General features: G+C 64.0%; 1 protein-coding gene across 3 annotated transcripts; it reads right to left on the reverse strand.

Annotated features, from left to right (window-relative positions):
• Positions 1-10: 10 nt before the first annotated feature.
• Positions 11-13,413, reverse strand: HNRNPUL1 (heterogeneous nuclear ribonucleoprotein U like 1). 3 transcript variants are annotated; one of them, XM_071800847.1, is made up of 16 exons: positions 13,207-13,413; positions 12,166-12,267; positions 11,650-12,091; positions 11,070-11,143; positions 10,128-10,267; positions 9,193-9,292; positions 8,687-8,799; positions 7,317-7,583; positions 5,818-5,940; positions 5,614-5,742; positions 3,694-3,862; positions 2,642-2,750; positions 2,484-2,591; positions 1,826-2,001; positions 1,631-1,741; positions 11-744 (listed from the first exon to the last, which is right to left on the reverse strand). In XM_071800847.1, the coding sequence occupies exons 1-16, from the start codon at positions 13,394-13,396 to the stop codon at positions 11-13; spliced, it is 3,087 nt and encodes a 1,028-aa protein (XP_071656948.1). In that variant the 5' UTR covers positions 13,397-13,413. The 3 variants fall into 3 exon arrangements, with proteins under 3 accessions (XP_071656948.1, XP_071656949.1, XP_065715541.2); XM_071800848.1 differs by lacking the exon at positions 12,166-12,267 and having other exon boundaries at positions 13,207-13,344; XM_065859469.2 differs by having other exon boundaries at positions 529-744; positions 2,484-2,750; positions 13,207-13,412.
• Positions 13,414-13,639: the final 226 nt, after the last annotated feature.

Here is a 13,639-nt window from a genome sequence, read left to right on the forward strand (position 1 = left end):
CGCCAGCGCGTCACTTCCGGTGGCGGGAAACAGCCGGCGCCCCCCAACTTCCGGTGCGTGTTGGTTCCGCCCCGAAAAACCCCAAATCCGCCCAAAAAACCCCAAAATCCCCCAAATCCACCCAAACAGGAGCCGAGGGGGCGCGCGGGGCCGCGGCCGCCGCCCATTTGGGGCGTTTTCGCGTCTTTTTTAACTCGTTTTTATTGGTTTTGTTTCTTCGTCCCCCCGAGGGGAATAAAAACCCCCAAAAAGCCCCAAAAAAAGCCCCAAAAGGGGAACCAAATAAAACCCGAAATCGCTGTAAAACGCGTTTCCCGCCCTGGGGGGGCGGGGGGGACAGGGACCCCCCCCAAAGGCCCCGCGAGGGGGGGGTGGGGGCTCGGAGCCCAAAAATGGGGCAAAAACCAAGAAAATGGGTAAAAAACCAATAAAATGGGTAAAAACCAACGGGGCCAAAATGGGGCAGAACGGTCCAAATCGGCCCAAAATGGGGGGACACGGGGGGGGACACACACAAGGTGGGGGGGGCACAAACGGGGGGGGGGTTTGGGGTTAAAAATGGGGATTTTTTTGAACAGACGCAGAGAAACCGGACGAAAAGGGCGGGTTTTGGGGGCGGGGGGGTCACTGGGCGCCCGCCCCCCCCTGCGCCCCCCCGAAGCCCCCCCCGTAGTCGAAGGAGCCGTAGAACGGGGGGGCCCAGGGGCCCTGCTGCTGGTAGAAGGGGCTCCAGGGCTGGGGGAGCTGCAACGGGGGCGGCGCCAAGGTCAGGGGTTCTGGCCCAAAATACAGCCCCCCTCCCCCCAAAATAACCCCCCCCGAACACCAGGTGAGCCCCCAAAAATGGGGTGAGCCCCCCAGACCCTGGGTGAGCCCCCCAGACCCTGGGTGAGCCCCCTCCCAAAATGGGGTGACCCCCCCCAATCATGGGGTGATCCCCCCAAACCCCACGTACCACCCCCCCAAACCCAGCTGACCCCCCCCAAAATATGGGGTGACCCCCAAACCCTGAGTGACCCCCCCCAAACTATGGGGTGACCCCCAAACCCCAGGTGACCCCCCCAAAATATGGGGTGACCCCCAAACCCCGAGTGACCCCCCCCTCAAACTATGGGGTGACCTCCAAACCCAGGTGACCCCCCCCCAAACAATGGGTGACCTCCCCCAAACCCCGAGTGCCCCCCCCAAACGATGGGGTGACCCTCAAACCCCAGGTGACCACCCGCCCAAACTATGGGGTGACCCCCAAATCCAGGTGACCCCCCCCCCAAACTATGGGGTGACCCCCAAATCCAGGTGACCCCCCCCCAAACTATGGGGTGACCCCCAAACCCAGGTGACCCCCCCCCCCAAACTATGGGGTGACCCCCCCCAAACTATGGGGTGACCCTCAAAACCCAGGTGATCCCCCCCAAACCATGGGGTGACCCCCAAGCCCCAAGTGACCCCCCACACACACTATGGGGTGACCCCCCAAAAATATGGGGCACCCCCTAAACCCCAAGTTACCCCCCAAAATGGGGTGCCCCCCCAAACCCCGGGGTGCCCCCCCAAACGGGGTGCCCCCCCAAACTATGGGGTGACCCCCCCCAAACCCCAAGTTACCCCCCAAAACTGGGGTCCCCCCCACCTGTGTGTAGTGTCCGTAGGTCTGTCCGGCCGGGGGGGGCTGGGGGGGCGGGTACCCCGAGTACCCCCCGTACCCCCCCCCGTAGTAACCGCTGTACCCTTGGCTGTAACCCTGGGGGCGCAAAATAACGGTGGGGGGGGCACCCCGAAAAAGGGGGGGACACCCCAAAAGGGGGGTTTTGGGGGGGGGGGGTACCTGCTGTGCTTGGCTGTAGCCGGGGGGGGCCGTGGTGCTGGGGGGGGGGTCCGGGGGGCTCTTGTAGCCGCTGCTGCCGGGGGGGGGGCTGCGCGTGTAGCTCCGGGCGGGGGGGGTGGAGTCGGGGGGCGGGGGGGCGCCCCAGCGGTTGGGGGGGAAACCCCCCCGGGGGTAACCTGCGGGTAGAGGGGGGAAATTGGGGGGGGGGGCAATATATGGGGGGGGAATTATAAGGAGGAAATAAGGGGGGAGTAAAATAATTAAATAAGGGGGGAATAAATGGGGGGGAAATCATGGGGGGGGAAATAAAGGGGAAATTATGGGGGGAATTAATAGGGGGAAATTATGGGGGGGGGGAATAAGGGGGGGAATTAATGGGGGGAAATTATAGGTAGGGAAATTATGGGGGGGAAATTATGGGGGGGAAATTATGGGGGGGAAGTTATGGGGGGGTAATAATTAAAAAATAAGGGGGAATTAACGGGGAGAATTAATGGGGGGGGAATTATGGGGGGAAAGTTATGGGGGGGAATAAAGTAATTGAAAAATAAGGGGGGAATAAATGGGGTGGAATAAAGAACAAAGGGAATAAATTGGGGGGGAACTGGGGGACAATGGGGGGCAATTCCGGGGGGGTCCCCAAGGGGGGGCCGCTCACCGCTGCCGTGGTTCTGGAAGGCGCCGCGGCTCTGGTAGGGGGCGCTGGGCAGCGCGCGGGGGCGCTGGAACCCCCCCCGGGCACGGAACCCCCCGGGGGGGCGGGGGCCGCCCCCCCCCGGCCCCTCGGGGCGCTTGTCGGGGGGGGGCTGGGCGCTGCGCCCCTCCTCGTTGTAGCGGCGCACGAGCGCGGCCGCCTCCTCGCGCGGCAGCTCCACGAACTGCACCGCGTCCAGGAACTCGCCCGCCTCGGGCAGGGAGAAGTTGGCTGGGGGGCAAGAAAGGGGGGCGGGGAAAGGGCAAATCGGAAATCGGCATCTTGAAATTTCGAATTTTGAAATTTTGAATTTTGAAATTTTGAATTTTGAAATTTTGAATTTTGAAATTTTGAATTTTGAAATTTCGAATTTTGAAATTTTGACATTTAGAGATTTCAAATTTTGAAACTTTGACATTTTGAAATTTGAAATTTCGAATTTTGAAATTTTGAATTTTGAAATTTTGAATTTTGAAATTTCAAATTTTGAAACTTTGACATTTTGAAATTTGAAATTTCGAATTTTGAAATTTTGAATTTTGAAATTTTGACATTTAGAAATTTCAAATTTAGAAACTTTGACATTTTGAAATTTGAAATTTTGAATTTTGAAATTTGAAATTTTGACTTGGAATTTTGAAATTTGAAAAGTTGGGATCTTGACATTTGAAAATTTGAAATTTCAAAATTGGATATAAATAAAAATTCTGAAATTTTTTTTGAATTCCCAAATTTTGTAAATTTTAGATTTTTGAATTTCCAAATTTTACATTTTTTAATTCCAAATTTTCAAATTTCAATTTTAATTTCAAATTTTGAATTTTAGCTTGTTTGAATTTCCAATTTTTCAAAATCTAGATTTTTTTTATTAATTTCCAAATTTTAACATTTTAGATTTCTTCATTTCTAAATTTTCCAATTTTAGATTTTTTGAATTCCAAATTTCCAAATTTTAGATTTTTTTGAATTCCAAATTTTCACATTTCAGATTTTTTAAATTTCAGATCTTTTGAATCCAAAATTTTCAAATTTCAGATTTTTCAAATTTCAGATCTGTTGAATTCCAAATTTTCAAATTTCAGATTTTTTCAAATTTCAGATCTTTTGAGTTCCAAATTTCCAAATTTCCGACTCACCCCCTCCCCGCCCCTCCCCGCCCCGCCCCCGGGCTCACCCTTCATCTCCTGCAGCGCGTGGTCGGGCACGTCCTTGCCCTCGCGCTGCGTGCGCTGCGCCGTGCGCTGCCGCAGCTCCGCGTCGCTGGGGCACAGCACCACGGCCTCGCGCCGGAACCCCGCGAACGGCCGCAGCTTGCGGCGCCGCGCCGACCCGTACACGTTGGTCTGCGGAGACACGCAGATTGGGCCAAGAACGGGCACAATCGGCCGAAAACGGGCCAAAACCAGGGGAAACGGGCGCAGCTTGCGGCGCCGCGCCGACCCGTACACGTTGGTCTGCGGAGACACGCAGATTGGGCCAAGAACGGGCACAATCGGCCAAAACCGGGCCAAAACCAGGGGAAACGGGCGCAGCTTGCGGCGCCGCGCCGACCCGTACACGTTGGTCTGCGGAGACACGCAGATTGGGCCAAAAACGGGCACAATCGGCCAAAACCGGGCCAAAACCAGGGGAAACGGGCGCAGCTTGCGGCGCCGCGCCGACCCGGACACGTTGGTCTGCGGAGACACGCAGATTGGGCCAAGAACGGGCACAATCGGCCAAAACCGGGCCAAAACCAGGGGAAACGGGCGCAGCTTGCGGCGCCGCACCGACCCGGACACGTTGGTCTGCGGAGACACGCAGATTGGGCCAAGAACGGGCACAATCGGCCAAAAACGGGCCAAAACCAGGGGAAACGGGCGCAGCTTGCGGCGCCGCGCCGACCCGGACACGTTGGTCTGCGGAGACACGCAGATTGGGCCAAGAACGGGCACAATCGGCCAAAACCGGGCCAAAACCAGGGGAAACGGGCGCAGCTTGCGGTGCCGCGCCGACCCGGACACGTTGGTCTGCGGAGAACGGCGCAACCCCTCTAAAATGGGTCAAAAATGGGGAAAAACGGGCCAGAAACGGGGGAAAATGGGCAAAGGGAACCCAGTGACCCAGACACGTTGGGCTGGGGGGAAAATGGGCAAAATCGGTTAAAAACGGGCCAGAAACGGGGAAAAACGGGCCAAAAATAGGGAAAAACGGGCAAAGGGAACCCGGTGACCCGGACACGTTGGGCTGGTGGAAAATGGGTAAAATCGGTTAAAAATGGGGCCAAAAATGGGGGGAAGCGGGGGGAAATGGGCAAAGGGAACCCAGCGACCCAGACACGTTGGGCTGGGGGCAAATGGGCAAAATTGGTTAAAAATGGGTCAAAATGGGGAAAAGGAACCTGGTGAACGGGCGCAGCTTGCGGCGCCGCGCCAACCCGGACACGTTGGTCTATGGGAGGACACCTGGGGACACTTGGGGCCGCGTCACCTGGTCCAGGATGTAGTTGTGGCGCTTGGGGGCTGCAATCTGGATGAGACGGGTGAGGGACTGGGGACCCCCTGGGGACACTTTGGGGGACTCAGGGAGACCTTGGGGACACAGGGACCCCCTGGGGACACCTGGGGCCGCGTCACCTGGTCCAGGATGTAGTTGTGGCGCTTGGGGGCCACGATCCGGATGAGACGGGTGAGGGATTGGGGACCCCCGGGGGACACTTTGGGGGCCATGGGGAGACCTTGGGGACTCAGGGACACCCCGGGGAGACCCTGGGGACACCTGGGGACACCTGGGGCCGCGTCACCTGGTCCAGGATGTAGTTGTGGCGCTTGGGGGCCGCGATCCGGATGAGACGGGTGAGGGATTGGGGACACTTTGGGAGCCATGGGGAGACCTTGGGGACCCAGGGACACCCTGGGGAGACCCTGGGGACACCTGGGGACACCTGGGGCCGCGTCACCTGGTCCAGGATGTAGTTGCGGCGCTCGGGGGTCGCGATCCTGATGAGATGGGTGAGGGATTGGGGACCCCTTGGGGACACTTTGGGGGACACAGAGAGACCTTGGGGACCCAGGGACCTCCCGAGGACACCTGGGGACACCTGGGGCCACGTCACCTGGTCCAGGATGTAGTTGCGGCGCTTGCGGGCGGCGATCTGGATGAGGCGGTTCAGGCACTGCGTGGCCTGCTGGATCAGCACGTCCCAGCGCCCCGCGTAGTTGCGCTGCCGCCGCAGCCCCATCACCTGCGGACGGGGACACTTGGGGACACCCGGGGACGCCTGGGGACGCCGAGGGGACCCTTGGGGCCGGCCGCTCACCCGCATCTTGTCCATGATGGCGTTTGTCCCCAGCACGTTGTATTTCTTGCCGGGGTTGGCGGCCGCGTGCTTCAGCGCCCACGTCGTCTTCCCCGCCGCCGGCAGCCCCACCATCATCAGGATCTGGGGACAATGACGCGTCACCGCTGTCACCACGCCCATGTCACTGTCCCCTCCCTGTGTCCCCGTTCCCGCTGTCCCTGTGTCCCCGGTAGCCCCATCACCTCCCTGTCCGAGTGTCCCCAGTGTCCCCATGTTCCCACCTCACACTTGGCCTTGCTCTTGGGCCCCGTGTCCCCAGTGTCCCATGTCCCCAATGTCCCCATGTCCCCATGTCCCCGTGTCCCCACCTCGCAGTCGGCCTTGCAGCGGGGGCCGGTGGTGCCATGTCCCCTATCCCCATGTCCCCATTGTCCCCATGTCCCCATTGTCCCCATGTCTCCATGTCCCCACCTCGCAGTCGGCCTTGCAGCGGGGCCCGGTGGTGCCCTGTCCCCTATCCCCATGTCCCCATTGTCCCCGTGTCCCCACCTCGCAGTTGGCCTTGCAGCGGGGCCCAGTGGTGCCCTGTCCCCTATCCCCATGTCCCCATGTCCCCATTGTCCCCATGTCCCCGTGTCCCCACCTCGCAGTCGGCCTTGCAGCGGGGCCCGGTGGTGCCCTGTCCCCTATCCCCATGTCCCCATGTCCCCATTGTCCCCATGTCCCCGTGTCCCCACCTCGCAGTCGGCCTTGCAGCGGGGCCCGGTGGTGCCCTGTCCCCTATCCCCATGTCCCCATTGTCCCCATGTCCCCGTGTCCCCACCTCGCAGTTGGCCTTGCAGCGGGGCCCGGTGGTGCCATGTCCCCTATCCCCATGTCCCCATTGTCCCCATGTCCCCGTGTCCCCACCTCGCAGTCGGCCTTGCAGCGGGGCCCGGTGGTGCCCTGTCCCCTATCCCCATGTCCCCATTGTCCCCATGTCCCCATGTCCCCACCTCGCAGTCGGCCTTGCAGCGGGGCCCGGTGGTGCCCTGTCCCCTATCCCCATGTCCCCATTGTCCCCATGTCCCCGTGTCCCCACCTCGCAGTTGGCCTTGCAGCGGGGCCCGGTGGTGCCATGTCCCCTATCCCCATGTCCCCATGTCCCCATTGTCCCCATGTCCCCGTGTCCCCACCTCGCAGTCGGCCTTGCAGCGGGGCCCGGTGGTGCCATGTCCCCTATCCCCATGTCCCCATGTCCCCATTGTCCCCATGTCCCCATTCCCACCTCGCAGTCGGCCTTGCAGCGGGGCCCGGTGGTGCCCTGTCCCCTATCCCCATGTCCCCATTGTCCCCATGTCCCCACCTCGCAGTCGGCCTTGCAGCGGGGCCCGGTGGTGCCCTGTCCCCTATCCCCATGTCCCCATGTCCCCATTGTCCCCATGTCCCCACCTCGCAGTCGGCCTTGCAGCGGGGCCCGGTGGTGCCCTGTCCCCTATCCCCATGTCCCCATGTCCCCATTGTCCCCATGTCCCCACCTCGCAGTCGGCCTTGCAGCGGGGCCCGGTGGTTCCGCGCACGCGCTGCGCCAGGGGCAGGTGCTGCAGGAAGGTGAAGCCGGGGGGCACGGTGACGAAGGGGACGTCGCGCTGCCCGAAGTTGAACTCCACGGCGCAGTTCTTCACCAGCACGTGGGGGAACAGCGCGCGCCCCCCCAGCTCCTCGCGCCGCAGCCGGAAGGCGGCGCCCAGCCAGCGCCCGTTCTTCAGGAACGACAGCTCGATCGCCTCCCCCGCCTCGAAGTCCTGCGGGGACAGTGGGACATTGGGGTCAACGGGGGGAATGGGGACATCGGGGTCAATGGGGGCAATGGGGACATCGGGGTCAATGGGGGGAATGGGGACATCGGGGTCAATGGGGGGAATGGGGACAATGGGGTCAATGGGGGGAATGGGGACATCGGGGTCAATGGGGGGAATGGGGACATCGGGGTCAATGGGGGGAATGGGGACATTGGGGTCAATGGGGGGAATGGGGACATCGGGGTCAACGGGGGGAATGGGGACATTGGGGTCAACGGGGGGAATGGGGACATCGGGGTCAACGGGGGGAATGGGGACAATGGGGTCAATGGGGGGAATGGGGACATTGGGGTCAATGGGGGGAATGGGGACATCGGGGTCAATGGGGGCAATGGGGACAATGGGGTCAATGGGGGGAATGGGGACATCGGGGTCAATGGGGGGAATGGGGACATCGGGGTCAATGGGGGCAATGGGGACAATGGGGTCAATGGAGGGAATGGGGACATCGGGGTCAATGGGGGGAATGGGGACACTGGGGTCAATGGGGGGAATGGGGACACTGGGGGCAATGGGGCCATGGGGACACTGGCGGCAATGGGGACACTGGGGTCAATGGGGACACTGGGGGGAATGGGGACATGGGGACACTGGGGGGAATGGGGACACTGGGGCCATGGGGACACTGGGGTCAATGGGGACATTGGGGACAATGGGGACATAGGGGACATTGGGGGGAATGGGGACACTGGGGGGAATGGGAGAGGATGGGGACGGCAGGGGAATGGGGACACTGGTGGGATTTGGGACAGGAAGGGGATGGGGCCATGGGGCCAAGGAGGGGATGTGGGGACACGGGGACACAGGGACATGGAGACATGGGGACGTGGAGGCACGGGGACACAGGGACACGGGGACACAGGGACACGGGGACATGGGGACACAGGGATGCAGGGACACGGAGACACAGGGATATGGTGAGACAGGGACGTGGGGACACGGAAACATGGGGACACGGGGATGCGGGGACACACGGACGCGGGGACACGCGGGGACACACGGACGCGGGGACACGGGGACACACGGACGCGGGGACACGGCCAGACCAGCAGGCAGGCGATGACGTCGTTCTCGGCGAAGGGCTCCCCGTAGCTCTCGAACCTGCAGTCCGTGGACTTCTTGGCGGTGCCACCGTAGCCGTAGGAGAACGGCTCCTCCCCTGGGGACAGCGGGTGACACGATGTCCCCAACCCAGGGACACCCTGGGGACACCCCCGAACCCACAGGGACACCCCCAAACCCACAGGGACAACCCCGGGTCCTCAAACCCCCGGACACACGCACTCCCCAGTGTCCCCCAAACTGTAGGAGAACGGCTCCTCCCCTGGGGACAGCGGGTGACACGATGTCCCCAACCCGGGGACACCCTTGGGGACACCCCCGAACCCACAGGGACACCCCCGAACCCCTAGGGGACACAGACCCCCCCAGCATCCCTAAGTCCCTCAGACACAGGCACCACCCCCAATGTCCCCAAGTGCCTGGGCAGGGGACAGACCCCCCGATGTCCCCAGTGTCCCCGATGTCCCCAGATGTCCCCAGTGTCCCCTACCCAGCTGGGTGCTGCAGGAGTCCAGGGACCAGCCCACGCGCACCACGTGGGGGTCGGGCTCCGTGGGGGGCAGGTGCTTGACGGGAATCTCCTCGTTAACCTGCGCAGATAACGAGCTGGGGACAGGGACACAGCCTTGGGGACAGGGACGGGGACACCGGGGTGGGGATGGGGACACCAGGGTGGGGACAGCAGCCTGGGCTTGGGGACGGGGACACCGGGGTGGGGACGGGGACACCGGAGTGGGGAGAGCGTCAGAATGTTGGGGACGATGTCACTGGGTTGGGGACAGCGTCAGAATGTTGGGGACAGTGTTGGGATGTCGGGGACAGCATTGAGACATTGGGGACAGTGCTGGGACATTGGGGACAGTATCACCGTGTCAGGAACAGCTGGGTCGTCACCGTGTTGGGGACAGCGTCACCGTGTCAGGGACAGTCGGGGTCAGTGTCACTGTGTCGGGGACAGCGTCACCATGTCGGGGACAGTCGGGGCTGGTGTCACCGTGTCAGGGACAGTCGGGGATGGTGTCACCGTGTCGAGGACGGTGTCACCGTGTCGGGGCCAGTGTCACCATGTCGGGGACAGTTGGGGCTGGTGTCACTGTGTCGGGGACAGTCGGGGTTGGTGTCACCGTGTCGGGGACAGTGTCACCGTGTCGGGGACAGTCGGGGTTGGTGTCACCGTGTCGGGGACAGTCGGGGCCAGTGTCACCGTGTCGGGGATGGCTGGGGCCGGTGTCACCGTGTCGGGGCCAGTGTCACTGGGTCAGGGACAGTCAGGGCCGGTGTCACCGTGTCAGGGATGGTTGGGGCTGGTGTCACCGGGTCGGGGACGGTTGGGGCTGGTGTCACCGTGCTGGGGATGGTTGGGGCTGGTGTCACCGGGTCGGGGATGGCTGGGGACAGCTGGGGACAGCTGGGGACGCCACCCACCTTGAGCTCGTAGCAGACGCGGCCCTGGCGGGCGCCGTAGGTGGCGCGGGCGCCCGCCCACAGGTAGGCGAAGCCCTCGATGGTCAGGGGGTACCCGCTGTACCGGTCCCGCGCCACCTTGAAGTGCAGGTCGCAGTTATCTGGGGACAGACCCAAAACCCGCGCCTTTCAGCCCAAAACCAGCCCCCCGGGTCTGGGGACACTCACACGTGTCTGGGGACACTCACAGGTGTCAGTGGCCACCAGTGTCCCCCCCCACCCAGGTCTGGGGACACTCACACGTGTCTGGGGACACTCACAGGTGTCAGTGGCCACCAGTGTCCCCCCCCACCTGGGTCTGGGGACACTCACACGTGTCTGGGGACACTCACACGTGTCAATGGCCACCAGCGTGTGTCCCCCCCCTGGGTTTGGGGACACTCACACGTGGTTATGGTCACCAGTGTCAACCCCCAGTCTGGGTCTGGGGACACTCACACATGTTGATGGTCACCAGTGTCCTCCCCAGGGTCTGGGGACACTCACAGGTGTCGATGTCCCCCCCCGGGTCTGGGGACACTCACAGGTGTCGATGTCTCCCCGTGTCCCCCCCCCGGGTCTGGGGACACTCACAGGTGTCGATGTCCCCCCGTGTCCCCCCCCGGGTCTGGGGACACTCACAGGTGTCGATGTCTCCCCGTGTCCCCCCCCCGGGTCTGGGGACACTCACAGGTGTCGATGTCCCCCCGTGTCCCCCCCCGGGTCTGGGGACACTCACAGGTGTCGATGTCTCCCCGTGTCCCCCCCCCGGGTCTGGGGACACTCACAGGTGTCGATGTCCCCCCGTGTCCCCCCCCGGGTCTGGGGACACTCACAGGTGTCGATGTCCCCCCCCCGGGTCTGGGGACACTCACAGGTGTCGATGTCCCCCCGTGTTCCCCCCCCGGGTCTGGGGACACTCACAGGTGTCGATGGCCACCAGCGTGTCATCGAAGTCGTCCTCCTCGTCCTCGGCCGGTGGCTGCGGGGAGCGGCCCCTGGGGGGGGCAATGAAATTGGGGTGACAGCACGGGGGGAATGGGGGCACAGGGACCCGGGGGGGTACAGGGACCCACACAGGGACCCGGGGGGGCACAGGGACCCACATAGAATGGGGGACCTGGGGGGGGCACAGGGACCTGGGTGGGGGACACTGGGACCCTCACATAATGGGGACCCGAGGGGGGGCACAGGGATCCAGGGGGGGCACAGGGACCCTGAAGGAAATGGGGACCCAGGGGGGCACAGGGACCTGGGGGGGACACTGGGACCCTCACATAATGGGGACCCGAGGGGGGGCACAGGGATCCAGGGGGGACACAGGGGGGCACAGGGACCTGGGGGGGACACTGGGACCCGGGGGGAGCACAGGGACGTGGGGGGGCACAGGGACCCGCAGAGAATGGGGACCTGGGGGGCACAGGGACCCTGAGGGAAGGGGGTGTCACTTGGGGGGTCACAGGGGGGTCGCTGGGGGGGTCACTTTCCGGGGGGGGTCACCCACCTCTTGTCCTCGCGGTGCTCGTAGAAGCCCCTCCCCCGCTCCTCGAAGGGCCGTTTGCGCTGGGGGGGGTGCGGGGGGGGCCGCGAAGGCTCCGGCGCCGCGAATCCCCCCCCCGGGGGGGGGTTGTAGGTGGGGGGGGGCGCGGGGTAGGCGGGGGGGGGGTTGTAGGTGGGAGGGGGGGTGCTGTAGGCAGGGGGAGGGGCGCTGTAGGTGGGGGGCGGGGCGCTGTAATTCGGGGGGGTGCCGTAGGTGGGGGGGGGGACGCTGAACCCCCCCGGCGGGGCGGGAAACGCCACGGGGGGGGGCGGGGGGGGCACGGGGTACCCGGCGTTGAAGGTGGGGGGGGGGGGGATGTTGTAAGGGGGGGCGGCGTAATTGGGGGGGGGGACGGTGTAGGGGGGGGCGGGGGGGTCCTCGGGTTTCGGCTCCGGGAGCTTCATCTCTGCGGGGGGGGAAGAGCGGGGTGAGGGGGGCGCGGCGCCGGGGTCACCGCGGGGTCACCGCCCCCCGCCCTACCGGGGTGCTCGTGCTCCGGGGGGCGCCGCTCGAGGGACGACTCGGCCGCGGGGGGGGGCCCGGGGGGGTGGTGGGGCTGGGGGGCGCTGGCCTCCGCGGCGGCTGCGGAACGGGGAGAGCGTCAAACCCGGGGGGCACGGCGGGGGGCACACGGCGGGGTGGGGGCACATTAATGGGGGTCACATTAAGGGGGTTCCACAGCAATGGGGGGGATGTTAATGGGGGTCCCACTGCAATGGGGGGGGCACATTAACGGGGGTCCCACAGCAATGGAGGGGGCACGTTAATGGGGTCTCACATCAATGGGGGGGCACATTAATGGGGGCCCCACAGCAATGGGGGGGGCACATTAATGGGGTCTCACATCAATGGGGGTCCCACGTTAACGGGGGTCTCACAGCAATGGGGGGGCACATTAATGGGGTCTCACATCAATGGGGGGGGCACGTTAATGGGGTCTCACATCAATGGGGGGGGGTGTGACATTAATGGGGTCCCACAGCAATGGGGGGGGCACGTTAATGGGGGTCCCACATTAGTGGGGTCTCACATCAACAGGGGGTCCCACATCAATGGTGGGGGGGCACATTAGTGGGGGTCTCACAGCAATGGGGGGGGAACCTCACATCAATGGGGGGGCTCCACACATCAAGGGGGGGGCATCCCATGTTAATGGGGGGTCCCATTGTCAATGGGAGGGACCCACATCAATGGGGGGGGTCCCACATCAATGGGGGGGGGCACCATTGTCAATGGGGGGGACCCACATCAATGGGGGGGGGGGCACATCAATTGGGGGGGTTCCCACGTCAGTGTGGGGGGTCCCACACCAGCGGGGTTTCCCCATCAATTGGGGGGGGGCCGCTTGTCCGGGGGTTGCCCGGCGTACGGGGGGGCAACGGGGACCCTGAGGGGACCGCGAACCCGGGGGGGGTCCCTGAGAGACCTGGGTGGGGGGCCGGGACCCTCACAGAACGGGGGGGGGGGTGAGGGGAATGGGGCCCCTGAGGGGACCGGGGCCCCGGGCGGCGCTTCCCTTACAGTGTCCGTCCTGCGCCGCCTCCCGCCGCGGCTCGGCCGCCCCCCGCGCCGCCTGCAGCCGCCCGGCCGGCTCGGCCTGGGGCCCGCGGGTGTCCCGCGGCCCGCGGGTGTCCCGGGGCCCGTGGGTGTCCTGGCCGCGCCGGCCCCGCTCGTCCCGCGGCTCGGGGACGCGGAACCTCCGCACGGCCATGGCCGCCCGGCTCAAAATGGCCGCCACCGCCCTCCTCCTCCCCGCCCCGGCCCGCGCCGCGCTGCAACGCGCGCCGCCATTGGCCACCCGCCGCGCTGGCACTTGTAACGCGCCTCCTCATTGGACGCGCCTCGCCGGGGGCGGGCCAAGCCTCTCCCGCTCCGCGCCGCTTTGCAATGCTGGCGCTCATTGGGTGGGACGCTGCGACGCGGCTTCTCATTGGCTGGAAGGGGATTTGTCGCC

This window comes from Patagioenas fasciata, chromosome 33, assembly GCF_037038585.1.
Source record: "Patagioenas fasciata isolate bPatFas1 chromosome 33, bPatFas1.hap1, whole genome shotgun sequence".
Lineage (NCBI taxonomy): Eukaryota > Metazoa > Chordata > Aves > Columbiformes > Columbidae > Patagioenas > Patagioenas fasciata.

Excerpts from the sequence above, each read along its gene's own strand:
- HNRNPUL1 (XM_071800847.1), bottom strand. The coding sequence starts at position 13,396 with ATGGCCGTGCGGAGGTTCCGCGTCCCCGAGCCGCGGGACGAGCGGGGC. Across the intron at positions 8,800-9,192 it reads CTCCTGCAGCACCCAGCTGG|GGGAGGAGCCGTTCTCCTAC; the intron begins GTAGGGGACACT and ends CGCTGTCCCCAG. Across the intron at positions 2,002-2,483 it reads CTTCCAGAACCACGGCAGCG|GTTACCCCCGGGGGGGTTTC; the intron begins GTGAGCGGCCCC and ends CTCTACCCGCAG.